The sequence below is a fragment of the Podarcis muralis genome, chromosome 6 (genome assembly GCF_964188315.1).
Source record: "Podarcis muralis chromosome 6, rPodMur119.hap1.1, whole genome shotgun sequence".
Classification (NCBI taxonomy): Eukaryota; Metazoa; Chordata; class Lepidosauria; order Squamata; family Lacertidae; genus Podarcis; species Podarcis muralis.
The window spans coordinates 29,057,020-29,084,973 of record NC_135660.1 but is presented as its reverse complement, the minus strand read 5'-3'; the positions used below and the strand labels follow the sequence as shown (position 1 = coordinate 29,084,973).

General features: G+C 41.2%; 1 protein-coding gene across 5 annotated transcripts; it reads left to right on the top strand.

The window, feature by feature from the left end:
* Positions 1 to 70: 70 nt before the first annotated feature.
* Positions 71 to 27,954, top strand: RHBDD1 (rhomboid domain containing 1). 5 transcript variants are annotated; one of them, XM_077929923.1, is made up of 8 exons: positions 72 to 207; positions 2,221 to 2,288; positions 7,888 to 8,358; positions 8,963 to 9,095; positions 11,906 to 11,994; positions 12,881 to 12,934; positions 15,303 to 15,422; positions 25,074 to 27,954. In XM_077929923.1, exons 3-8 carry the CDS (start codon positions 7,926 to 7,928, stop codon positions 25,184 to 25,186), a joined length of 942 nt encoding a protein of 313 aa, XP_077786049.1. In that variant the 5' UTR covers positions 72 to 207; positions 2,221 to 2,288; positions 7,888 to 7,925; the 3' UTR covers positions 25,187 to 27,954. The 5 variants fall into 5 exon arrangements, with proteins under 5 accessions (XP_077786051.1, XP_077786052.1, XP_077786049.1 ...); XM_077929921.1 differs by having other exon boundaries at positions 7,885 to 8,358; XM_077929925.1 differs by lacking the exon at positions 15,303 to 15,422 and having other exon boundaries at positions 71 to 207; positions 7,885 to 8,358.

The following is a 27,954-nucleotide window of genomic DNA, read 5'->3' as shown; positions in this document are numbered from 1 at the left end:
GGGGGGCACTATGCGGCAAGTCCGCGTGACGCTCATGGGCGCATGCTCGTTTGCGACGCGGAAGCGCTCCGGGGGCGGGGCAAAGTGATGAATCATCACAGTTCTACCTCTGCTTTGCCTGGGCTCTGATTGGGCCTCGGGAGAGTCACGTGGCGCGGCGGCGCGGCTGCTCTTTCCCGCCTGCAGCCGCGCGCTCGCTCGCAGAACGTAAGTTTTTTTTTTTGGGAGGAGGGGGAGCGCCTGTTTGTTGCGACGGTCCCGCTCAGGAGCCTAACCTGAGCGTGTGAGGCGGTGGGGAGCCGCTTCCCTCCCTGTCCCTCCCTCTCCTGAAGGGAAAGTGGAGCCGTCGGACTGAGGAGTCGGGAGACGCCGCCCCCCTCAGCCTTGTCCGCAATTTGGAGCTGGCGGGGGGGGGGGACGTCAGTCCTGCCCCGCTGTCTAACGTGTCTTAGCTGTGAGGCCGGGAGATGGTGGCGTCGGAGGAATGGCGCTTCCGTTCTTTTCTGTACACTTGGGTCCACCTGCCTTGCTTACCTCGCCCTGCTCCTTTCTCTGTCTTAAGGCAGGCAAGGCCAAACTTGGCCCTCCAGCTGTTTTGGGACTACAATTCCCATCATCCTTAGCTAACAGGACCAGTGGTCGGGGATGATGGGAATTGTAGTCCCAAAACAGCTGGAGGGCCAAGTTTGGCCATGCCTGGAAGGCGTCTGAAACCGAAAACATCTCACCCACCCCTCTCCTCAAACGCCTTTCGTCCACAAGTTTGCCCAAATAGAAAGGTCCAGTGGCCCTTCTCAAACAGGCTCAATGTTATTTGTGAGCAATAGTAGCCCAGCTTTGTTGGCTATATTTATTTGCTGCTTTGGGTGCCAAATGCCTCAAAGCAACTTAAAAAAGAAGAAGAGTGAAGGCAAACCCGCCCCCCCCCCCCATGAAGACCAGAGGTAAAAACAGCAACAGCCAAAAATTCTTATCCATATATCTGAAAATGATAAATCCTGCCTACCCCACTAAAGGGTGAGCACAAACAAGACTACCAGCATAACCAGTTAGTTTCCAAATTAAGAATCAAAGGCCTGGGTAAATAAAAATGATTTTTGCCTCCAATGTAAGGGCAGAGAATGATAGTGCCAGGCTACTCTCCCAGTGGATAACACTTCTCAAGTAATAAATTATAATAAATAAAGGTATGTGGTGGGGGCTAAGCAAACAATACCTAATATTTAAAACAACCTGCCAGAAACGTGCTATAAAAACCTGACAGCTTTCAACAAAGAGGGCCTAATATTCAGCATTAGTTTCTTACAACGGGATGTTAAATTAGTAGCACAAACTCCCTTCCTGGCCCTTCACTCTTCCTCTACTTGCCACTACAGTACTTAAATTTGATTCCCAGTACTATTGTAGCACAAGTGCCTGGATTTGCTCTGTGTTGGTGCTGTTTTGGTTATCATTGTCACACTCAATAGCATACCGCTCTTATTGCATGGGCATTTGTACATTTACCATGTTGGGTGGTGCTTCACATTGAGAAAATTGTGGGGGGGAAATGAGTTAGCCAGTCTTCCAGTATCGTAGCCTATCATAGGGCTTATCCACACTTAGCGTTCCAGACATAGGCCTGCGCTTTAAAGCTCTGTGTCCTGCGCTTTAAAGCTCTGTGTCCAACCACTCTCCCCCCCACCCCACCCCAGAGCTTTCACTGTGAAAACCCACTCTATAGCTGAAGTGCAACAAACAGCAATTCAGGTTTTCCATGGTTTGCCACTTGCTCTGATTCAGCGGTAAAGAATGGGTTTCATGAGGAAAGCGCTAGAGCAAACAGAAGGAGCACATGGAGCTTTAAAGCAGGGACCGTGCTTGGAAAGTGCAGAGGAAAGAAAAGAAAAGTGGGTAAGCCCTAATTCACACTCCTCTCAGCCCACTGACAGACTCTTCATTGTAAAAGGTGGGGGATAAGGGGATTAATATTCACATATCTCTTGTGTCACGTCTACTTTGGTCCTTACACCTCTTCATTAGCGTTGTTGTAAAGAGATCTGTCATTTATTTCCATGCCTCCCTCCAAAAAGATGAGAAGTCATTAATAACCCCAAATGCAACATATGTAATCAAGTTTATGCTAACTTTTGTAGATAATGGTGGAGGGCTAGGTACAGTATTAATATTCTCGGTATTAATGTTCCTGATCTCTCCCATTCATTCTTTCCTCCATTCTAGGTACATGGAATTTACTGCTTCTGTCAGGTTGAGATTGCCATTATTTCTTGATCAAACTAATGTCAAAGGTATGCATTTCAATTGCTTATTGCTCTACTGCAATCCTATAGCAGGTGAAATTTGCAAAGTGCCTTTCTGTTGCCAGTGAAGAACCTTACTCTGTGTGATAACCTGTATCCTGTATCCTTTTCAGTGTGATAACCTGCATCCTGTTTATATTCTTCAAAGGCATTTTCAAAATATGCCAGATTTGTACCATATTAATTTGCCTGTTTTAAGTTAGAAAAACACAAGAACCCTTTTGGATAACTTTTCAGTTACATACTACCCACAGCTATTGTTGCAGTAGCATTTTCTGAAGTGATGTTGCAGTTGTGCTAAGTTACTAAGTTCAGGTACAGTAATTAGTTACTAGCATATATACTGTAAATGTGATGTAATTTGTTACAAATAAGACCTTTGACTACCTTTTACACGTCATGTGTAATGCCAGTCATAAGTTCTGCTTATGTGACTTACACCCTGGTACATTACAAGTAGTGGCTAGATAAAATTATGACAGGAGTTTACCAAAACTGATATCACCAGTATATATGGTCCAATAGAAATTTGATCTTAATGGATCTAGGCACAAAGATGATTAAAGCGAGTCTCTTAATGACTGCATCCTGGTACAAGCAGATCTGTCATTTAAAAGTGAGCCCTCAAGTGCTGAGAAAATTGCAAGAACATGCTTAAGAAAATGACCCTTGTTTTATATTTAATATTCAGTATTCGGCTGAAATGAATTTCACCCTGTGTGATTCAGCTCCTGGAAGCAAAAATATGCTTACAAATTATTTACATAATTTACCTTGGAAGATTTCTTTTGAACTACCTCATTGCTTTTCCATTGCAAGTTATGACATGCATGGTTCTGAAAAGCAAGTGAGTCTTAACAAGCTATCAAACAGCATTATTCATGAAAAGTCTAAGATAAAAGGAAATGGAGTTGGAAAAAATGTCAAGCTACTGCACAGATCCTAAATGCCTGCATAATACTCATCATTCCATAGCTCTGTGTGTTTAGGATCAGATGTTGTAGCTCTTCCAAACTACTAGTGTGGAGAGGCACTTTTTAAAAAGTTTCTGGAATTTGACCCAACATGACATTATCCAGTTATATTGCAATTACAAGCTTGGTGAATCAAAAATGCTGTGGACATAGTGCGTCTTGATTTCAGTAAGGCTTTTGACAAAGTCCCCCATGATATACTTGCGAGCAACTGACTGTGGAAGAGACTCCCACCAAGAGGTGGTGAACTCTCCTTCCTCGGATGTTTGGAAGCAAACGTTGGATGGCCTTCTGTCGTGGGTACTTTAGTTGAGATTCCTGCATTGCAGGGTGTTGGACTAGTTGACCCTTAGGTTCCCCTCCAACTCTGATTCTATGCAATCTTATACCCACTAACCTGAAGATATACCTAGTTGAACTCAATGAGACTTACTTATAAGTAAGGTAAAGGTAAAGGGACCCCTGTCCATTAGGTCCAGTTGTGACCGAATCTGGGGTTGCGGCACTCATCTCACTTTATTGGCCGAGGGAGCTGGCGTACAGCTTCCGGGTCATGTGGCCAGCATGACTAAGCCGCTTCTGGCGAACCAGAGCAGCGCACAGAAACGCCGTTTACTTTCCTGCTGGAGTGGTACCTATTTATCTACTTGCACCTTGTGGTTTCGAACTGCTAGGCTGGCAGGAGCAGGGACCGAGCAACGGGAGCTCACCCCATTGCGGGGATTCGAACCGCCAACCTTCTGATTGGCAAGTCCTAGGCTCTGTGGTTTAACCCACAGCACCACCCGCGTCCCTTTACTTATAAGTAGATATGTATATACAGTGGTACCCCGCAAGACGAACGCCTCGCAAGACGGAAAACCCGCTAGACGAAAGGGTTTTCCGTTTTGGAGGCGCTTCGCAAAACGAATTTCCCTATGGGCTTGCTTCGCAAGACGAAAGCCCATAGGGAAATCTCCGGGGACCTCTTTTAAATGCTAGCGGTGGGGAGCAAAGCCTTTCCCCCCCCTCCGGCCTTCAGAAGAGGTCCAGGAAGGCTGGCGGGGGCCGAAAGGCTTTGCTCCCCACCGCCAGCATTTTAAAAGCAGTCCGGGATAGCAGGGAAGCGCTTCCCGCTATCCCGGACGGCTTTTGAAGGCAGGAGAGGTCCGCGAAGCCTGGGCGCGCTGATCTCAGCGCGCGCAGGCTTCGGCATGCCGGCAACTCACTGCAAGCAGCGGCAGCGCTGCCGCTGCTTGCGGAGAGGTCCGCGAAGCCTTGGCCGGACAGCTTTTGAAGGCAGGCGGGGGGGAGCAAAGACTTTCGCCCCCGCCAGCCTTCAGAAGAGGTCTTCTCCGCTGTCCGGGGCGATTTAAAAGCCCCTGGGAAGGCAGGCAGGGGGGACAAAGACTTTTGCCCCCCGCCAGCCTTCAGAAGAGGTCCTGGACCTCTTCTGAAGGAGGGCGGGGGGCAAATGTCTTTGTCCCCCCTGCCTGCCTTCCCAGGAGAGCGGAGAAACGCAGCGTGTTTCTCCGCTCTCCCGGGAGGGCTTTTAAAGGCAGGCAGGGGGGACAAAGACTTTCGCCCCCTGCCAGCCTTCAGAAGAGGTCCAGGACCTCTTCTGAAGGCTGGCGGGGGGCAAAAGTCTTTGTCCCCCCTGCCTGCCTTCCCAGGGGCTTTTAAATCGCCCCGGACAGCGGAGAAGTCCTCCGCTGTCCCGGGGCGATTTTAAAATGCCGCCCGCCAGCATTTTAAGATCGCCCCGGACAGCGGAGAAGCCCTCCGCTGTCCCAGGGTTTTTTAAAATGCTGGGGGTGGGAAGAAAAGCCCTTGTCCCCCCCCAGCCTTCAGAAGAGGTCGGGGGACAGACTGTCCCCGGACCTGGTCTGAAGTCGGTTTCCCTAGGAACGCATTAATTGATTTTCAATGCATTCCTATGGGAAACCGTGCATCGCAAGACGAAAAACTCGCAAGAAGAAAAAACTTGCGGAACGAATTAATTTCGTCTTGCGAGGCACCACTGTAATTGCACTGTTACAATCATAGAATTGTAGAGTTGGAAGGAACCCCAAGGATCATCCAGTCCAACCCTTTGCAGTGCAAGAATCCGTCCCACAGCTGTCCCTGGGTAGACTCAAACCACAACCTTTTTGTTAACTGTCAGATGCACTGACCCATTGCACCACATGAGGGCTGAATATTAATGTATTGCCTTAAAAGCAGCATCTGTGTTTGGTCGTCACAGTGAGTTTTTGATTAACCACAATTAAAGGTTGCATCTAACACTAAACTATAGTTAGTTTTAGCTATGGTTTGTTTGAAACTGCAAGGAAGCTTCCAACTATGATTTATGAAGGTGTTTTCTTTCAACAACACATACTTCAGGTTAATCACAGTTTGAATGTAATGCTAAACTGTGGTTAATTCAAACCAGAAACGAAAGCTTCTGAACTCCTTGCAGCCAAACCAGAGGGGAAATGGTTGAGCCTAAGGCTCAGTGCGGCAGTACATCTGAACACACCCAATGAATAGATTACAAATGTAATCCCATTCTTTTCTGCTGTGGATTGTATAAGCCATGAAGCACTCTTAAATTGTTAGTATAGCTTTGATTAGTGTTGTGCTCCTGAAAACCAGTCCTAAATTCATTTAGTTCCATGTAAGTGTGTTTAGGATTGTGATTTAAGGCCTTGGTCTAGTGCAGATTTAGGGTTGAATGTAGTGGAACTTGCAGGTAAACATGCAGACGATGGAGATGGAGTCGCACGTGTAATCTGGTTTCATTTTTATGTTGTGCAGATTAGTTGTTTTTCTACACTTGATTTGCTTTCTTTTATTATTGTTATATATTATTTATTATTAAAAGGCTAAAAGCAGCTTACGTTTAAAAAACAAAAAAAACACAAGCAATGCCCAACCAAAGGAAAAAACAATGTGGGAAATGTAATCAACTGCATATAATTTATGGCCTGAAAGCAACAACAGTGAATACCAATTGCAACCACTGGACTCCTTTCCATTCCAGACATGGAATGCATAAGCAAGCATCAGCAATTTCCGCTCCAGTTTCTGTTTGTGCCAGAATTCTCCAGCATCCCTCCATGGAGCACCTCTTTGTTAATTATTTAGTTTATATTTTTTTTAATTAATTCTTATTCCTGTTTACTGCATTTCTATCCCACCTTTTTCTTCTAGGAGCTCAAGATGGTGCACCATGAAAATCTTGTTTTGCTTTCTTATATTACTTTGCTATTTTTCTTTGTGCGTGATTCTTCAGCGTCCTAACACACACACACAAAAACATTTTAACCAAAGAAAATGGGAGTACTGTTGTTCAGTTTTAAACATGCATCTTTCATTAGCTTATGCAGAACAATCAAATTCCTAGAATATGTAGTTGCAGACATTTATCTTGTGTAGGTGACAAAAATGTAGGCACGTGGCAGTTTTAAGTTAAAGACAAACATCCACTTGAAGATTATTCTGTAAGTATGTACATTTTGAAAGCTTTGGCATGTTTTGGAAATCATTGTAGGAAACAGAATAAATCCTGCATTGTCTAAAACTTCATTAGCCTTTTAATAAGCAAAGCAGAGGTTGAAAGAAGAATGTTTTAAGTAGCTGGAAATGTCATGTTGACAATACATTGCATTCCAAAAACACCAGAGAGGTGTTCCAGAATAACTGTTTTGGTTTCTAGCTTCAATTCATTACAAGGACTAATGTGTAAATGTGTGAAACCGAGCCCTGATGTGGGACTGTGTATAGAAAAGCAGTTTTGGGAGGGGAAAATTTGGGGTAGACAAGTAGCCTGGGGTAAACTTTTTCCTGCTGCTTCTGCACTCCAAATAACCTTATCAACTGCACTTTTTCTCCCCCCCTCCTCCTCACTACTTCACAATCAGAATGCATACTTACCTGTGTTTAGCCATATGGAAATGTAATAATTTCTTGACTGAAAGAACTTACAAATCTATAAAATTTATAAATATTGCAGACAATTAAGAGGAACTGTTCATTGCTTTACTGCATTGTTAGGGAACCTCAGACCTGAGGGCCAAATGTTGCCCTACAGGTGGCTCCATCTGGCTCTTGGGTCTCTCAGCAGGCTGCACCCCCACCCCAGCCACATCCCCTCTTTCACAGCCCAATTTTGCACCCTCCTCAATATTTTTGCTTGCCTGCAATGTTTCATTGAATTCTGATAATGCTCCTTGCTTCCATGGATTGAGAATAGAGAGGGATGTGTGAATAAATGAACATTTATTGCTCTCCCACTTTTGCTTTTGGCATGTGGTCCTTGGGCTGGAAAAGTTTTCCCACCTCTATTTTACTGGGACGAAATACACTTTTCCTACAGAACTGCAGGTGCTCTTCTTGTGCTGCTTATTCCCCTGATTCCTCTTATATGGGCCATACTTAAGAAGCTGAACTTTTTTTTTAGATAACATTAGCCACTACCAATTTCTTCCCCTGCCTCACAAACATTTAGTGGTTTTATAAAAACCTGTCTCCATTGCTGTGAGTTGTATACAAGAAAACCAGTATGAACTTACTGTTTAAAGTTTTGTTATTGATTATAATTATTGCAAACATATTACTATTCTTCCATTTCTATATTTGGATTTCAGCAGTATTCAAGTGGCAGTATCTTTGATTAAAAGAAGTGATTATGCACCGAAGACACAAAGGTTCAAATATTGGACTATTTCTGCTACTTTCTCAGATTTTCCAAGTTGGAGTTTCTAACATTCCACCTGTGACACTTGCCGCTTTGGCAGCAAACGTTTTTCTCTTTTTACAACCCGTGAAACGACTGGACAAAACATGCATCAGTGTCACCGAGTGTCTTTACAGAAGAGATTGGCATCGTTTGTATCTTTCACCATTTCACCATGTGGATGATTGGCACCTATATTTTAATATGGTCTCCCTGCTTTGGAAAGGAATTAAGTTGGAGAGGAGGCTTGGAAGTTTTTGGTTTGGATATATCATTACAATATTTTCTCTGCTAATTGGAGTTGTGTACATGCTTCTGGAACTTGCTCTTGCAGAACTTCTGGATGTTCCTTCATACAAACAGAGTTGCGCTGTTGGCTTTTCAGGTAATATATCCACTGCTTTTTCACAAGATTAATATTTTTTACTGGAAATGCTAGCTTTTCTAAAGAAGGATCATACTTTGCATTTAGGAGTTGGAGTTAAAATCATGTTCTTGAAGGGCATGATGAGCACAAGGTGCTTATGAACATACCTATTTTCAGTTACATAACTAATTTTGTTAGCTTCATTCTGTTTTGTGGGCATGCTTATGATGCATTTTCCCCAATCATCCCAACAGATGCAGTCTTAGGATTGCGCCCTAAATTTAAATAATATTGAAGGACATAACCAGATTCTTGTGTTGATGTACTTCCTTGTATGTCTTTTTTAAAATGACAACTCAAAATAAAATCATTAAAATGCACATGCAGCTAGATTTTCATATCTATATGCTGCTACAACCCATACCAAAATAAATTATTTTGCAGAAAATACTGACAGAAAATTGGGGAGTCGTGTTTGTCTTTTTCATCTGTTTGAAGCGTGAACAAAGACACTTAATGGAGCACGGAAGCATTTTAATAACAGCAAAACTTCTGTGTTCTTTGTTTTTCATATTACATGAGAATTTCTCTAAATATGTTTTTCTGCTTCATTTTGATTTAGGAGTATTATTTGCTTTGAAAGTTCTTAACAACTACTATCACCCAGGTGGGTCAAGCAACGTCATGGGATTTATTATATCCAATAAGTATGCTTGTTGGTTGGAACTTGTAGCAATTCACTTACTGAACCCAGGGTAAGTATCCTGTGACTTATCTACAACTTGCATTAAATAATTATATATGTATATGGATGTCATTACGAATAGAGTAAAGCCTACATCCCTTCTGGATTGTATGTTTTTATATGAAAACTGGGGAACATGTTCAAATGGCATATACAGAGAAGCTTTTTGGGGAGGAAAATGTATTTATTTCATTTCAAAGAAATAGGGCTGTTTACAATAAAGTCAAACAGCATATTTTTATGATAAAATATGCATAGGAATCAATTTTTATTGAGCTTTTAATGACATTTACAATTCTTAAGTGAGTTTTTGTGACATAGATTAGGCATAGATTAGCATAGGAACTGCATTTACCACATCACTGTCTCGTTTATGCCCATTGTAGTTCTGCCAGTTTGCAGTGCTTGCTTCCTGATTCAGAGCACCCTACCCTTAACATCAGTTTTGACAGTGTTTCACCCTCCTTCTTGCCACATATTCTATACTTTCTGGTTTATGTGACTTACCCCTTCCAAACATTGAAGTGTTGTGTTGTTGTTTTTTTTAATCCAAGCAGATTGTTTTGATTTAAGCAGGCTTTCTTTTTCATACTTCTTTTCTATCCTTTCTTACTGCTTAGAACATAGCAATTTTAAAATAATCACAAACCCAAACTGGGTTGTTGGGTCTTTTTTGGAAAAATAAGCAGTCAGGGTGCAGAAATCCATCTTAAACTTAAAAATTGAGCTGAAAATATATAGGTTGCTGAAGAGAGTAGGAAAGGTTTCTATCCCTCTTCAATTCAAGGAGTGTGTTCGTTTCCTTTCCCCACACAGGTTCTTTTTTGTCAACTCTCCTGCCCCCAACTCATTTTTGGCCTCGTTGATTCAACCTTCTCAAATCACACCTGCTCTTCACACAGTTTCTTTCCCAACTCCCTCTACCCTCCCACTCATTCTTCTGTCTTGCCAGTATGTGTGAACTGATGCATCATACCCATCATATACAGTTGCTTTTCTGTATAGTTACAAGTTCCCTTTTTTCGTCTCACAAATTCACTTACTTAAGTAAGAATTCATTTTCCTCTCCACTTTAGAAGATGGCTACCATTATTAATGTGTTGAATTGCAAGTGCACATAAACTTTTATTATCCCCTTAAGGCTTGCTGTATCAACAAGTGCTCAGAATGGGATGTGCCAACCATCATCCTCTTCTATTTCAGTGTAGGCAAAATCACCGGTCAAATGTTTAATATAAGAGTGGCAATCTCTTTCTTTGTTTATAGCATTTTTTATTCTGAGAGCTGCTAAATCAAGCTCTTAGGGGCAAACGTTTTACTGGGAAAACATTTTAACATGTTCTTTTCCTGCTTAATCCTTGTCTGCTTTTTGTTATGCCAGTATAATATACAGTAACTGGTAAGGGTGTTCCTGTTGGCTGCCCCGAAATCAGAAGATTCATACCCCACTGGAAGAGTTGACTTGGCTTTTGAACCTGAGAATCTCCAAGAAGTGCTATAAGATCTTGTAGGGGTGGCTTTCATTGCCAGGATTAGGGTATTTGCTTGGATTTTAATTTTATCTGCAAGCTTTACTGATTAGAGTCACCTTAATTTGTTTGGAAATTGTTGTTACCTGCCCTGTACAAAGAACAATGTCTGTCATTGTTAGGTAATAGCCTGATAGGATAAGATGCAATAATCCGTGATGGCTGATTCCATGACAACTGCTGATAACAGTCTCATGTATTCAGAATATCAAGTGGTAACAGAGCTGTTACAGTTTCTGCTTTCAGCCCAATAAAAGGCGATTGGAGTGTTTTGGAAGGATGCTTATGGTGCATTTTGGCCATTTGTGAATGGATGTGGAAGAGAGACATGGTTAAAATTCTAACAAGTTCTAGTTTGGTGTATGCCTAGTACTCTAGCTACTGAAAGGGGATTTTCAAGTGACTTGGAGGCTTGTAATGATGAACTCAGTAATTCCTCTCCCCAGCTTTTTATGAGCCAAGCTTGCCCCAGTGCCATTACTCCTTGCCACTGCCCCCCCCCCGCAAGCTAGCTTGTAGTTTTTCTATGAGGCTACCCTTCCTTCCTCATGGCCATCTGGAATGAAAAAAAGTGCCCTAGGGAACCTGAGTAATTAGTTTGAATATTAGATGTCTTGGAAAGTACATGATCCTTGCCCCTGGAATGCTGTCATTTCTCTATCTATTATCTATCATCTATCATTATCTATCTATCATCTAAAGTAACTTGTTATTTGAAGTTAACTTAAAAGAACAATTAGCTTGCAAACACCCAATATTTTTTCAGTGATGATTTTTCATGCTAATGTTGTTTAATTTTTAATCTTTTCCAACTAAATTGATTTTTTTGACTAGTATCTGTCTGTGCAAAAAAAGTCTCAGACCAGATTTGTGCCACGTTTCAGTTTTTTCTGTGTTGTGAAAATTCTTAACCATTTTGATGCACCTGTCAGTAAGTGAGCAATAGTTCTTAATTGATAGGTAAACCCTAACCTTTTCTGTATTGGAATTTGCAGAATTAATAAAGTCTCTGAATATGACTGTACAAGTTAGTACATCAGAGGAGCCCTATTGGATCATAAATAATCCATAAAGACGACAGTGTTCTTTTCGCTCATTATTTCCCCCCCAAAATTGGACAGTGAAATACATGTTGTTCCTTTGGTTATATTAAAGTCTTCACAATTTAAAATGCACCAAGTGGAGCATAGGCTGCAAACTGACTAATTGGTCTGATTTGGGATAATGAGGGTACAGAATGTATCTAATCATGAGCAATACAACCTCTCACAAAGGATTGCTTTCTTTTTAGGACCTCTTTTGCAGGGCATCTGGCAGGTATTCTTGTTGGGCTAATGTACACCATGGGACCTCTGAAGATGCTCATGAAAGCATGCTCAGGTATGGAATGATGACCCTGAGTCTTACCAATAATTCACAGTTCATTGAATTGAATTGAATTGAATTGAACATGAATACTTAGCTTTTACTTCATAAGCTTCAAGCCATCCTTATGTGGTGTTTCTGTCCATTAAGTGTGGCTTTGCATCTGCAGTTACGTTCACATTGAATGGTTTGACAAATCCTTAACACATTATAATTTATCCTCTAGGAGATTAGGAACATCAGTTCTCATTTAAAGTGGAGCATTTGAACATGTTCTTGTGTGGGTTATTCATGTGGACACACAATAGCAGAGCCTTGACAAGGTGCCTGTATCTATCATAGAGAGGGGAGTGATTGTTGTGTGTTTTAGAAACCAGCATGAATTCACTTTAAGGGATTCTCTTTGCAAGGAATGTCCTGCACATAATGTGTATGTGAACAGTATATCAGGGAGGAATATACCCTGAACACAAATGGCATGTGAATCAGCTCTGCTTTTGTAAGCAAACTTGAACTAACAAGTGCCACCCTTCATCAGCAGCATACTTTAACATGTTTCAATTTAAAGGCACATTTGCAAGACAGGGGTCCTATGTATTTTGTTGTATTTTAGTGGTGGCTGCCACTAAAACAGAGTACAATGTTCTAAATAAAATCGATATGCTAGCTTTGCAAACAGCAGTTGAGGGACATTTTCCCTGCAGTTTCAGTATCCTCCTTTCCCACCTCATCTTCAGTATTGCTGTTCAGCTTGTTAGAAGAAAATGGTCAAAACTCAATAGACATGTTAACAGGATAGAATTGTAACAGTTATACTTCTAGATAGATGAATCTGTCAAATTCAAAGTTGTAAAAGGGCAATATGATAAATGCTTATGAATATTAAATACATTCTTGCCAGGTGGCTTTCGCTCTCAAACTGACTTTTCAGAACAAAGAAACAGATACAATTCAGGTAAGTAACTTAGGTTGTACTCGCTTATCTGAAAGTGCTCAGGAAATATCATAGCAGATTGGAGCACTCTTCTCTTTCTGTAGTGCTTCAATCTGCTTTGTGGTGCCTCTGCCTTTTTCTCAGTGTCAGGAATGTAAATGTTTGAATACCATTGCCCTCTGAGTCAAGGGAAGTATGGTATTTGATCTATACTGGGTTTAGCCACAAGGTAAGGATTGCTCACCAATGTAGCTGACGTGCATTCATTCTCCTTCCATTAACCAGATTTATAAAGTGTGTAGCTGTGGTGGTTTTGGAGTTGAGGCGCTGATTTTGTTGTGAGTGTGTGTGCCCACACATGCTCTGATTAGGGATGGGCTTAGGTTTTCAACATCGCAATGTATCATCAGCAAAACATCGCAGTTTGGCGATAAACCGCAATGTTGAAACAAGCTGCATTAGCCCCAGCTGGCGAGGCACTGGGAAAAACTGCCTTAGCTCTCATGGTGGGACCTGAGGAGCTTTCAGCTCAGCGTCTAGCGGGCTGGGGACAATGCAGCTGGCCCCAGCCTGCTGCCCAGCTGTAGGCAGGAAAGCCTCTTGCCCCCAACTGAGCGAGCCCTGATGTCCCGGTAAGCAGAAGCAAGATGGGGGCTGCTCAGCTGGGGAACATGAAGCCCCCGCTTCCCAGCTGAGAGATCCCCGACCCCACTCCTTCTTGCAGGAGCAGGATCGGGGCTGCAGACTCCGTCATGCTTTTCCATTGAGGGGCGTGCGGCTGTGTTCCCCTCAACAGAGAAGTCTAAAGGAGCACCGCCTGACAAGGTGGAGACAGGCAGCTGCATCAAAGGCAGTGCAGGGACTCTCAGATGCAGCTGCTGGGCTGTCTCCACCTTCCCCAAACACATCCCATGTTCCGCTTGACTGCCTTCACATGGTGCAGGGGGTCTGATTCCAAGGTGGGGGCTCTTTTAAACTTTTCCCTTGAGGGGAGCGCAGCTGCGCACTCTCAGTGGAAAAGTGTGATGGAGCCTGCACCTTGCCAGCTGAGCAGCCCCGATCCCAATCCTACTTGAGTGCAAGCAGGAGCATTTCAACAGAGGCTTGTGCAAGCAGTAGTGGGTTGGAGGCTCCGTAAAACTGCTTGGCTGAGGTGAGGGCAGAGGTGCACTCCTCAGCCACTCAGTTTAAAGAAGTAGAGGGAGGAACAAGCTGTATCAGCACTTCGCCCATGCAGATTGTTTCACCCTCTGCCAGTATGAGGGGCAGATCACTGGCAGTTTCATTCAGTGGTATACCACCAAACGCCCACCCAATTGCCACGGCCGCAGCCAATCACCAGCAGGCCTTGCTGCAGCCATCAATCACCCGCCCAATTGCCACAGCAGCAGCCAATCGTTAGCAGGCCTTGTCGCGGCCACCAATCACCTGCCCAATCGCCGCTGATCGTCTCCTGCTTCTGGTTGCCGCCAATCGCCCATCCCCCCTCTGCACTATCCATGTATAAGACGACCCCCAATTTTAAACATTTAATACATTTAATAATAATAATAATCTTATACACGGAAAAATATGGTATTTGAGAGGTCTACCTGGTCTGTCCTGTATTACCAGATGTGTTAGGGCTGGTGAGCTTTCTCTCAGTGATAAGTGGAAAGAGAGCATTTTGGTTTATGCTGGTCTTTTAATTGCTGCTCTGTTTACCAGAAGATGATTATCCTTGTTCATGAATAAAAAGAGCAAACAAAGTACCATTATTCATGTACACCCTGATCATGCTGAGCACACACAGCAGCCTAATAAAAGAAATTGGAAGTGTGTTGATCAACTATTTTATGAGGAAGTGAGATCATCCAATGGGTGAATTCAGCTCTTGGCTCACCCTTGCAAGCTATCACTGGAGTACTAGACAATTTTACTAGACCACACAGAGTGTAGACTCAGTTGCTGGATTCGCTTAGGAATCAAACATACAGAATCCACTTACATGTGTGATTATCAGTGCAAATAGGGACGTGTGCAAAAAAGTTGGGTTTGCATCCTTTTAGGGACTAGCTGAATTGCAACAGGCTTTAATAGACTCTTTTTCTTTTTTGTGATTACTACAGTATGCACAGCATTTTCCCTTGCACTATTACCTACCTCTTAGTTCTTAAAAAGCAAGTTACAGATATAATGGTCAGTATCCAGTGAGGTTCTACCACTAGCACAAATACTTCCACTTGAGGAATGGAACTTGCCCTTCCTCTCTTTCTCCCCACACCCCCATACCCTCTACAAATCTGCTCCGGAGGGTTGAGGGAAAACGTAGAACAAATTCAATACTGTAATTTGATATAGTAGTCACTCCTGGTATCACACTTTCTTTCTCTGTGTGTGATCTGTGTAGAGAATTTTAGATACTCAGGTTACCCATCACACTCATCGAGAGATTACAGCATGTATACTGGTGGACTGAATGAAGAAGAACAGGTTGAAAGGGCCCTCAGAAATAGTCTGAATGATAGAGGTAAGGAATCTCACTTTCTACTGAGAACCTATGCAGAGCCTCATAAATTTGTATTTTCTTTTTTCCCTGTTGTTCTTGAAGTTTAACTTTGTTCATGGTTCATTTTTTCAGTAGCAGGTGCAGTGTTGGCTTGCAGACTAGTCTTAAAACACTTAGGTGGTTTTGGCACTCCTATCTTAAAAATGCACTGGAACAACATGTCTGAAAGCATATGGGGCCATCAATTTAAATTTACTATTAGGACCTAGAAGGCAGGGAGCCTGGAAATGCCGCTGCTGTTTTGTAAATGATTTTATTTGAAGAGTAAACAGCAGAATAAATTGGTCAAAAACTAATGACGAATTCCTAAAATAATTTCTGAGTTTGAGGTTTTGTGTGTGGAGGTTATAAACCAGTCTCTCTCGCTTTAGGTTTGGGGATGATTGAGACTTTTTTACTGAATAAGGATGGATGTTTCTGCACAGCCTGTATTTAATATTTATATAATATTTGTTTAGTTAGCCGCTGACTTTTTCTATTATTGTATGTTGTGCGTTGAGTCTGTTTAAAGTCTGACCGTTTTCTATTTTAATAATTATTCTAATTAAAGCTTTTAAAAAATTCAATCGGGTTAGACTCTGGGTGTGTTTTGCTTCACACTTAACATCTGTTTGTCAAATGCTAGGGGTGGTATTGGCTGGTGAGGCTGAAGGGTTTCTGCTTCTCCATAGTGTGTGGGAGAGCATATTTGCATAATCATGTCTACAGTGCAGACAGCTCTATGACACCATGGTGTGGTGTGCTGTTACTCTTGCTGTTTATGTGCAGCTCATAGTGATTGGAATAATGTGAGTTCATCTGTGGGGTAAATTGTCCCTTCAGGCAGGGGGATGGAATCTTGTTTTTTCCGACCCCGGTGATTGTATCATATCACTGGAGTGTGGCTAACTTCGGACTGTCTGAAACTATAACTTGCATCATCTTCTAAAGACATGTCTGGAATTTAAAATTTATAACCTTGGTAAAAGCAAGAACAATTACTGGAATAGCAATTGTAGCTTTTGAGGATTAGCCTTCCTCCTACCACTCATTCCATGTTGAATGGATTTTCCACAAAGCAGTTTAAAGTGACCCTCTCTCTCTCTTTTTTCTCTTTTTAAATTAACCCACCTTTCTTTCAAGTTTGGTCTTCAAGGCACCCTACAAATCATTTTTTTAAACCAGCTTCAAATATACAGAAGAGCAGCTGAAATAATAATCGTATCTGTATTATTTGCCATCAGAGAATCAGGAGGATAAGACAGTGTTTGTTTGGCATAGAAAATAATATAATGTTGGTGCCAGGCAAATATGCCTGTGGTGGAAGTTCCACAGTCTGGGTACCACTGGACAAAAGACCCTGTCTCTGGCTATTTGATGACTGTCCATCTTAAATGGCTACTTGTCTTCACATTCACACTTATAGATAGATCTTCCAGTTCTGCTTTGTGTAACTCAAAACTTTGTAATTTCAATAGCTGATTGTAATATCTCAGCTTTCTCCCTATTAGAATGCAAGTATTTAAAACTTTAATACATCCTCCAATTCTTGGCCCAGGATGCAGGAAGTGCCAAGTGCTCTGCCTCTTATATAGTGTTCAATAATGGTTTTAAATAGCTCTGGATGCTCATTAGTTTGTGTTCCCAGGAAATACAGTGGTTTATGATTGGCTTCTGTTTACAAAGCCACAGCTGTGTTAGTTTACTTCCCACATGAAAATTACTACAAAAAAGTCAGTAAATTCCGTTACTAATAATACACATTGAAGTTGCTAACGAGATAAAAGATGTCAGTGATGGTGTGTCTCTGATACAGTCAATACAAACAAATAATTGGAAACAGATGAACATCACAGAAATGTGGGCACACAAATCTTAAAATATATTGTGCACAGATAAAAAAAAACATTCATATTCATATTCCTTTAGTTTCCTCTAGCAGGGCTTTGAAATGGATGTTTGTGCCACACAGGAACTTTAAAAAAAATACATGTCTCTATACAAGGTATGGCATAGAAACAGGGAGGGTACCAACAACATGGTCATATAATACTTGATCTTGTTTTGACATTGCTGGACTTTGTTTTTGTTAAGATATCTTGCCCACAACCATAGTTAGCTCACTGACACACTGTTATTAAGATATGCTTAAAATCTAAAACAAATAAACCTGTTAATTATGGGTTTGGCTCATCTTGTAAAATCAATGAAGTACAGCAAAACATTACTTAACTGTTTTGACCATGTAATATAAAATGTCTAAGTAAGCAGGATGTTAATGGAAGGAGTTCTATCTTGGTTGGGATTCGTTATCCAGTATAGAAACACTAGCCAAGAGAGACTTACCTAGAAGTAGCCCTGCTCTGTTGGGTCATTCAGTGATGTAAATAAAACCATGCACAGAAGAGTTTTTCTCTGCTTAGAAGCCTGCTTCTTCAGAAGGGAAGTAATGTCTTTGGGATAATGCAAGTTTGTGTCTGAAGATCAGGGCAGGACGATATTTAGTGCCATTGGAGGAGAGGCAGTTTTAGCACTCCTAGATATTGTAATACGTTTGATTTGTTTTTGCTTTCCTGCTGAAATTAAGTAATTTAGTCTCAAGTCAAGCCACTTTTTCAGCTTTTCATAGGGTTCAGCTCTGGGAAAATCAAAATTAGCCACCAGTAGTATGACCACTACTGCTGAAATACAGTGGTACCTCGGGTTACCAGATGCTTCAGGTTATGTGTCTTCGGGTTGCGCACTGCGCCGAACCCGGAAGTACAGGAACGTGTTACTTCTGGGTTTCTGCGCATGTGTAGAAGTGCTAAATTGCGCTTTGCGCATGCACAGAAGTGCCAAATCGTGACCTATGTGTGCACAGACGCGGCGCTGTGGGTTGCAAACGTGCCTCCCATACGGATCATGTTCACAACCCGAGTTTCCACTGTAGTGGTGAGTATATTCTAGTATGGCTGTTGAAAGCACCTATTGGATTATGTCTGTGGTGACTTATACTTATTCACAAACAAACATCCAGTGCGTAGAAGAAGTTGTGCTTCTACAATACAAAGCCAACCAACAAGTTGCTGGTGTGCAGACCTTGTCATCCAGAGCATTGATTTGTATGGTATTTAGGGAAGAAATACGGGGAAGAAGTTATAACTATAATGAGAGAAACAAAGTTAAAGGAATTTCCCTCACATGCCTGCTGGCTGCATTGGTATGTGTGGTTGTTTACCATAATTTGCATGAGCTATGTGTTGATGTACACAGCTTGAGTGCTCCAGTTTTACTACTTAATTTGTCTAACTAGGAGCAACAAACCATGAGCCTTGACTTGGTGTGAAATTGTGCACATTAGGGTATAAACCAACTACACACCTTGGACTAATGTTAGCTGTGAATACAGTCAACATTTGCACAGTCAAGCTATTGATGCTGGATCAGGGATAGTGTCATAGTAGTTGGAAGGAGAAAATTATTGTTTGCTCCAAAGAAATAACTGCATGGTCAGTTAGTGGGGGGTTGAAATGATATGAGTAGTTCTGTAGTGTGACTTCAGGGAGTCCACCTGTGAAAGTCACCCATGTGCATATACATATATAGTTGTGTTTGATGATCACAACTTAGATCTCGTATTGAGCCACTCTAATTGCACTGGTGACCTGGAGGTGCCTCACTTAGAAATTGCAGTGTTTTCTGAGGACTTTGGATCCACTTAATCAATCTCTGAAGGTCTTTTTAGTGTTCCTACCACCCACACAGAGTGCACTTTGCCACCTTTATGCTCCCCACCCCATGCTTTCAGAGGGAAAGTTGACCTTTGGAGAGTGTCCAAATAGGCCCTGGCAACCAGTGGATACTATGAAAAAATTGTTCTCTGTGGTTGTTGCCTTATTGCAGCAGGCTGTTCATGTACAGTAGCACACCATGCCATTGGAAACCTCTCTTGAAGTTTGTAGAAGCAGCATCTCTGAATTGTATGTTCATGTGGAAGGTTGTAGCCAGGTGACATCTCTGACATGTTTTGCTCTTGTTCCCAGTACCTGATGAAGGGGTTTGAATAGGACTTAAAAGCATATTCTTTCTTTCTTTCTTCTTTCTTTCTTCCTTCCTTCCTTCCTTCCTTCCTTCCTTCCTTCCTTCCTAATGAAATAGGATAGCTACAGGGGACCATATCACTTATACCAATTATTTTATTTGTCACCCTTTGGAACAAAAATGGCAGTGATGCTGAAGACTAAGCAAAAAGGTGCAAGGGAGCAATAATCATTGCCAAGATCTTCCCATTTATTTACTCAGCCCATTTCTGCTTTGTACGCATTTTAAATGCCCGTTGTTGTTTTTTGTGGAGAAGCATTTCCCTCCCACCCGCAACTTGAATGTAATATCAGTGTGTCTTTTATAGAGTGCTGTCGTATACGTTGCTGTTTTTTGTTTGGAAAGACAAGCCCGGCTGTACTGCCAATAGGAAAAAAAAACTGCTGGGTAATGCATTATGTATTCTTTATACAGTACCCAGAAGCTCTTTGTGAACTTTGGACACACAAGAAAGAATGCCCTGGCATTACAACATAATTAGCAAGACCAAACAGTGTTGTTAGGGAATAAACAGTCTCTCATCCGAGATGAATTAAAGCCAAAACCGAGGTTGTCATTTGGTGCCAGTTGTTCAAATGTTACTAAAACTTTTCATTTGTCCCCTTGATAAATTAGGGGGGAATTTCCAACCAGTTATGAAATTATTTGATTATGAAATTCATTGTGAAATCTACATGTTACAGACGCGTGTTTAGAAAGAACTCTTGTCCTAATAACTTTACCCATTGCAGTGAGAGATTCTGAGCAAGTTGTAAAACTCTTCATAGTTTTGTATGCACGTAGTAATTAATCCTCAAAATGACCTTCAAGGTTATTTTCTTTTGGACTTTGTGAAATGTGTTTGGTTTGATATTTCCATAATAAACACTTTTTTATTTTATTTTAAGATATAAGTTGTTGGCAACCCGGAAGAAAACATCCTAGACAGAAAGCAGTCTATTTACAGGTCACATTTTTTCCACATTTTTATATGTTGGCTTTTTTGTTTGTTTGTTATCAAACAAGATTTTTGTGAAAAGAAACCTTTGTTTGCTTCTAGTGCCTGAAGTTATAAACATTCTTGGTATTGTAGAGTTGCTATATGTCCTCTTTTCCCAGGACATGGCCTCTTTTTCATGGGTATGTAAAATGAGAGTTGTCATAGTGATCCATAATTGCTCTTCAAGATATGGCAACCCTAAATGTTTCACTGAAGCCAAATGATACATCATAATCTTATTTGGGGATACATAAATGATACATAAAAATAAACATTTGGATTATATGTTCAAGCAGAGATTTTAACGTTACAAGAAAGGCCATAAACATCTTGTGTTACCTATCAGGATTTTCTTGGGTTTGTTACCTTCAGTTTCTTATGCAGGTTCCTCATGGATATTGTTGGTGTCCCAACTCCCATCAGCCCAGTCTGCATGACCAGTGGTCCAGGATGATGGACATTGTCATCCATCTGGAGGGCCACATGTTTCCTACTCACACCTACTCTAGGTAGTTCCTGATGTCCCCAAGAAATGCTAGAAAGTGATACTTTCTGGGTCAATGACTTGTGCTATTCCTATTGCTGCTCCCTGCAGGAAGGATGAAATTGACCATATAGGTCTCCAAAGTTATAGTAAGAAAGCCTAGGGTTGTTGTACAGGGCAGCATTAGTGTAATCGGCTGATTTGAGATTCTTTGCCAGCATGACAGTACATAATGCCCATCGTGATGAGATCAATTTATGATGATCATGCTGAAGAATTTTTTTGTACTACTCTGGAACCCATTGGTCCTGTTCTTAGGACCATCCAAGGAATCCCTTTGTCAGGGTCAGAGTATTGCCTTCTATAACCTGAGAACATTGTTCTTTTGCATCCTATGGCCCCACGCTCATTAGATCCTTGAATTAGCTTGACCAAATTGGATGTGGAGGTGCATACAGGCCTCCCTTTCCCTATAATGGCAGAGCCTCACTGTCAAATTGTGGATGGTGGTAGAACTGGGCTTTGCTATGCTCTAGGACAGGTAGGGGATCTATGGCCCTCCTAATGTTGCTGAATTATAGCACTAATCAGCCTGGCTAGCCTACCCAATGGTCAGGGATAATGTGAGTCACAATTCAGCAACATCTGGATGACCACCAGTTAACTATCCTGCTCTATGAGGATTCCTCCATCCAGCCCATGATAATTTGAACTGAATCCATCACATTTATGGAGTGTCTAGCTGTGACTAAGAATGAGTCAGCTGAAGTTGCATCTAGTCAAGACCAAGTAAAGATAGTTGGCAAAATTTGTAGTTGAGGCACTCATAGTTTATTGGGTTTTGGTCTATCATGTGTTCTGTGTTTTTATAACCTTTGACAGCCTCTTTTACTGGACCAATCTCTGCAAGAGCATTTATAGAGCACGTTGGATTGAGTGCTTTGGTTCAGTAAAATACGTTTTCTTACTCATTTTGTATTTCTCAAGTATTCAAGTCCCCCGTTTTATTATCACTGTTGCATGCCAACTACCCTCTGTTCTCGTAATGCTAATGCTAATTTATTGTGGAATTTTGATGACTCACACCTCATGTTACTATTTCTTAGATAACATTGTAGTCTGAACAAAAGTTTATTAACTCTTCTACAAGTAGCACACAGGGGTTTTGTGATATACTGTGCAAGTCAGTGGCATACAATAACTGCATCTTTTAAAACTTCTAGACTGAAGTGTTCTTCATGCTCTATCCCAACTCATGATTGGGAAGGGTGTTAGTTGCTTTGCAAATTTAACAAGCCTTTTTTAGAGTATGACCATCTCACAATGCCCTCGAGAGTTCCAAGGTGATCTCTTTATGCTATTGAGTATAGGGTGTTCAAAATGATGTTTCAAAAACAAGTGCCAACAGTGGTAAATATTTTTTCGTAGTACTTCTGTGCAATTCCCAGCTCTGACAAAATCTGTTAGCTAGCTGTTCTACATCAGGGTTAGGATGTCGGGTATGCTGCTAATCTTTCCAGAAAAAAAAGCACTCCTGTGCTGAATAGACCACATAATAGCAAGTTTCAGTTCTGAATTCAACAGTGGATTAGTAGAAAAAATGTATATCTATATATCCCAGTGGGCTTTCACTTTATTCTGTTTTAGATGAAACCCGATGTGACACAGAAAGTGCTAGTTGCTAGCAAATAATCCCTGGGTTTCAAACCAGCCAGACAATAAACAACTCTATAATATTCAGTGCTGCAGCTTCTGTAGAGCCCATCTGTTTCAAAATAAGCCTAATTCTGCTTACTATGCGGAATGCTTTGTTGACTGGAGTTTGCCCTACTTTCCTCTAATGTGTTGCCTGTGAGCCTCTGGTGCCATCTCCTGGAACTCCTGAAGCATGATCAGCATCTAAATTAATATTGTTCACTAGAGCAGTCATTATTTTAATCCTTGATGTTTAGATGCAGTAGAAACCTCCCATACATACTAAAGTGTATGCTAAATTCGATTCCTTGTTTTTGTATTTACTTTAGGCACAGATGCTTTTTACTCTGAAAAACCAGAGCATATCTGACACATTTGCTGTCACATTTACAGTGGTCCGTAAGAAGTTTCCAGTCCTGAATAAATGTCAATAATTTTTCTCTAATTAAACATGTTAACTTTGCCATCTCAGCCAAGTCCATGAGTTTTTATCAGCCATTCCTCTATAGCAGGCATAGTGTTCCCTTTTCTTCAAGGTGATTAACTATTGTGTTTAATCTATCCTCCTTTCTGCCCATTGTACTACACAAGTCTTGCTCACCTAAAGCAATTGTGAGATCTGAACTACAATTATTTGCTTATGAACATTTCTCATTTCTGATTATTTCAGTCTTTCCTTCATTCTCCTGGGTTTCTTGCTTCAAACATCCATATAAGGAAATTTCCCACCTTTAGCTGTCCCTTGCTATCCGCATGCTAGTAACTAAGGTTATGGTCCAAGCAAAGTGGGCTTGGAAGGGTCCTATGTTTTGCATATTGAACTGCATATTGGCGCTGTAGGCTGCAATGTCATTTTTAAAAAACACTTCCAAATAAATATTCTAATTGTAGTAAATTGTATGGTTCTTGCTTATTTCCTCTAAATGAACAAGATAATATTGACATTATTATAATTTTTAAATATTTTTTTAAAAAAATTATACCCACCTTCTTCCCAGACAGCGCCTCAAGACGGTTTACAGATAAAAATAAGAGCAGCTAAAAACATAGGCAAAAACATAGGAAGTGATCTATGTGACTGCTTGATTTGTTGTTTTGCTTTGCTCATCTCCTTTCACATAATTCTCAAGACGATTTCTAACCATACAATATAAACAACAAAAATTGGTTTTAAAATAATACAACTAAACACCCAAGGCAGAGACATTTAAACCAAACAGCCTGGCTCTTCAGCTGATCATGCAGGGTTGGCAGAAACCTCAGAGAGCCACAGCTTCATGCACAGTTCTGTCTCCTGTATGCCTAATAACTCTTCTGCTGGATCAGGTGAAAGGGCCATCCCATTTCTAATAGTAGCCTGCCAGAGGCTCAAGCATAGCAACAATGGCCCTCCCTGCTCTTCGTCCCCAGAATCTGCTATTCAGAGAGACATTGCTTGTGAACATGGAAGTTTCAGTTAGCTGTCAGGTCCATCAGTTACTATTAGCTACACCTTTCACAAATTTGTCTAGTCCTTTTTCAAGCTGCCTATAAACTGTTGGTAGTCAGCACAACTTGTAGTAGCTGATGCAAAGTTACAAATCTTAGGTCCACCATCATTCTGGACCTAAAATGACCTCACTGCCCAATTGTTTTTCAAAATCAAAAGACCATGACTCTCTGAGCCATCCTTCTTCACTTATTTGGATGGTCACCCTAGTTGACAAAATCATAGATGTGTAGTTGGGAAGAGAAGCTCACCTCTTCCCTGCTTTAGGAAGTCCCAGTATCCTGTTGTTCTCATGAAGTTGAGTTGCAGCTTAGCTCGTCCATAAACTGCTAGCAATTGCTGCTTGTTCTTTTTTTCCAAAATGATAATTGAACACAGACAGTTTTTTTTAAATATTCAGGCAACACTGCATGGCCACAAACTATTTGTTCCACTGGAAATTCCTTTCAGCAATAGAAGAAATTACTTTTGAGAGCGAGAGCTTAAACTGAACTTCTTTTCTCTTCTTGGGGTTGGAAAATTTGATGGCTATATGTCTTCTACTGGAGACAAAAAGAGAGCACTGACTGAAAACTAGTGTGGGATATGAGGTGTGTATGTGTATGGGGTGGTGGTCACCCCTTTTTATTACAGCAGTTGATGCATTTCATCACAGAGGAGCCAATGTAAGAAATTTCAAGGGGACGGGTCATGTTGATGAGAAAGCGTGAATTGTTCCATTGACAAGTCTTTCTTTTGACTCAGAATTATTACGCATACTATAAAGCCTAGTATATTAGCAGCAGCAACTTGCAGATTTGGGTCTGACCTAACATTATAAAACTATATGTTAAAAATCCTCAGAAATATGCCTGTTGTAGATTTTGGAAGATGACAGTGATTGGTATTTGCTTTTCTTAACAGGCGCAAGACATTACGGCAATGAGAGGAGACCCTACGGCTTCTGGCTTCCACCGGAAGAGCCATCAGTTGAGGAACTTAGAAGGCAAAGACTTAATCGATTTGAGAGGTGGTAAAATTCTCAGGTCTCTAAAATATATATAAAGGGCTCTTCCCAGTCGCCAGATCACTGTCCGATCTTTATCAGTTTAGCAGTTTCTCAGAAAATAATGTTTCCTGCAAATTATCGTACCAAGGTGTGTGGAAAATGTGCACTTGCTTTGCCTCTGGACTTCCAAAGTTAAAAGTGAAGTTGAAAACGTTTCTTTAAACCCTTACATCCTGCAAGGAACTTCCTTTTGGGGTTACATTCAAAGACACTGCAGACAAAACCAAAGGGGATTTCTCGCGCCACAAAACTCAGTTCTTAAATTATATTGTATTTGGGTTTATTTTCTTTAACTCTGATAATCATTTGGTTATGTTTTGAATATATACTGTGTGGATGCAAATGTATAATGAAAATGTTTATTTTCTATTTGGAATCCTTAAAAAAAATCTGAGTACAATTGACTTGGAATATCTGTGCAAGCACAACTGAAATGAAAGGGAAGAGAGATGTGCAGGAACTATACGTGGGCAGCACCCATTCACTTGAGTGAGATGGCCTTGTGGCACGCTTTTCATTGTTGGATAATGCTGAGTCTTGCTTTACATTGAGCTCAGTGTGGAAGCTTCTGCCAGCTGCTTCTCTGCATAGAATTTACATCTCAAATGCTCTGGAAAAGAATTTGATGCGCCTCAGAAAAGTTCAAGATACAGTTTAGGTCTTCTAGATAACAGCTTTTATCTGGCTAGGACATGCCCTCTTTAGATCTAAGGTAAAGGTAAAGGTACCCCTGCCCATACGGGCCAGTCTTGCCAGACTCTAGGGTTGTGCGCTCATCTCACTCTATAGGCCGGGAGCCAGCGCTGTCCGCAGACACTTCCAGGTCACGTGGCCAGCGTGACATCGCTGCTCTGGCGAGCCAGCGCAGCACACGGAACGCCATTTACCTTCCCGCTGGTAAGCGGTCCCTATTTATCTACTTGCACCCGGGGGTGCTTTCGAACTGCTAGGTTGGCAGGCGCTGGGACCGAACGACGGGAGCGCACCCCGCTGCGGGGATTCGAACCGCCGACCATGCAATCAGCAAGTCCTAGGCGCTGAGGTTTTACCCACAGCGCCACCCGCGTCCCCCTAAAGTAGATCTTTAGATCTACTGATTGGTTAAACCCATCCATATTGTTTTCAGTATAATTTAAGAACTAAACATTATGGTGTGTCAAAAGAAGCTCCTGGCAGCCGTTCTGCAGTGCCTTTGGGCACAGCTGTGTGCTAGTAATGTATCCTTTTTAGGTAATAAAGTGACACTCAGTGTATAAATATATTAAAGTACTAACACTTAAATCTTTTTGTACACAAGAGGCCTGAACTTTGTATATTTTTCAAAGCCCAAGTAGGAGAACTTTCGTTGCCTTCAATCTTTTCAGTATTATTCATAGCATATTTAGATTCATGCTGTAAGTTTTGATTTATTTGTATGTTCGAATGTGAGTTTACTTACTGACTGGGTTCTGTGCTTTTAAAGCATTGACACAACTACCTCTCCAAGGAGTTTTGTCCAGGATCTCCCTCTCCCTCTCCCTTTCTATTCCTCCCTGCCCCCCATATGCACATCATAAGTAACATCTGGATGTTAATGTAGCAGAAATATTGATGATGTAATCTGTTTGTTTTCTGGATTTCATCAGCAGATCCTCAGTTTAAAAATATGAAAACATTCGAGATGCACAGGATATTGTTTGGATAGGCTTCAGTTTTGCATCTGTAATTTCCTTTATCAGTGTTGTCCCAAGAGAACCAAAATACAAAATGGTTTTTTGTCTTGCCAAGTGCTGAGAGCTCTAAATTTGGGAGAGGTTTCAGGAATACAGTAATGGCACTACATATAAATCTCTTTGGTCTCTGATGATTTTGTAGGTCTTTTATATTCAGAAGTACTGATCCTGTACATAATTGAGTACTGGTTTTCATCTGCAATCTATACTGCAAGTGCAGCAAATGTTGTTCTTGAATTTTTATTTTAAGATCTAGCTAGCATTTGTGCTGTTACATTTTTGTCCTTCAGGAAAATCCTGTGACCACCTATGCTAACCTTCTTTTGGTTAAGACTTGCCTTTGGGGAAAGACTTGCATTGCTGCCAAAGGGAGCTTACTTCTAAGTGGAAATAGCTTCAGAGGAGCAATATTCATCAGGACCACAACAGGAAAGTCCAGGATAATTACTTGTAAAGGTGCATTTACCTTTGTGGTCACTGAATTTGCCATTACATTTAGTCAACTAATTTTCAATTTTCAAACAGTAATACTTGAACCGAATCAAGTACTACTCATTTAAGAACATAAGAATAGCCTGCTGGATCAGGCCAATGGCCCATCTAGTCCAGCATCCTGTTCTCACAGTGGCCAACCAGATGCCTAGGAAAAACTTTGGTTTCCAGCAACTGGTATTCAGAAGCATTCTTCTCCTTGAATGCTCTTCTCCATGAATTTGTCTAATCTTTTAGAGCCATCTAAGTTGGTGATTATCACTGCCTCCTGTTTACTTATTGTAAACTTCTGCAAGTGTTGCTGATGAAGACGCCCTCGACTTTTAAATTATTATTTTATTATTTTTAAAGCAACTCTTCACAAGCTCCCGAAAATCATTTTGGTTAATCTCTTTTGAGGAATAGTGTTAGAAGAGGTGAGATTGAACATTCCTGTTCATTACATGTTTTGTCACTGGTGATTATGGTTTGTGAATTAACAAGCAATCTTGTGATTTTTTAAAAGAATAAAATATATATATTTCACACTTCA

Excerpts from the sequence above, each read along its gene's own strand:
- RHBDD1 (XM_077929923.1), top strand. The coding sequence starts at position 7,926 with ATGCACCGAAGACACAAAGGTTCAAATATTGGACTATTTCTGCTACTT. Across the intron at positions 11,995-12,880 it reads GCTCATGAAAGCATGCTCAG|GTGGCTTTCGCTCTCAAACT; the intron begins GTATGGAATGAT and ends CATTCTTGCCAG. Across the intron at positions 15,423-25,073 it reads AAATAGTCTGAATGATAGAG|GCGCAAGACATTACGGCAAT; the intron begins GTAAGGAATCTC and ends TTTTCTTAACAG.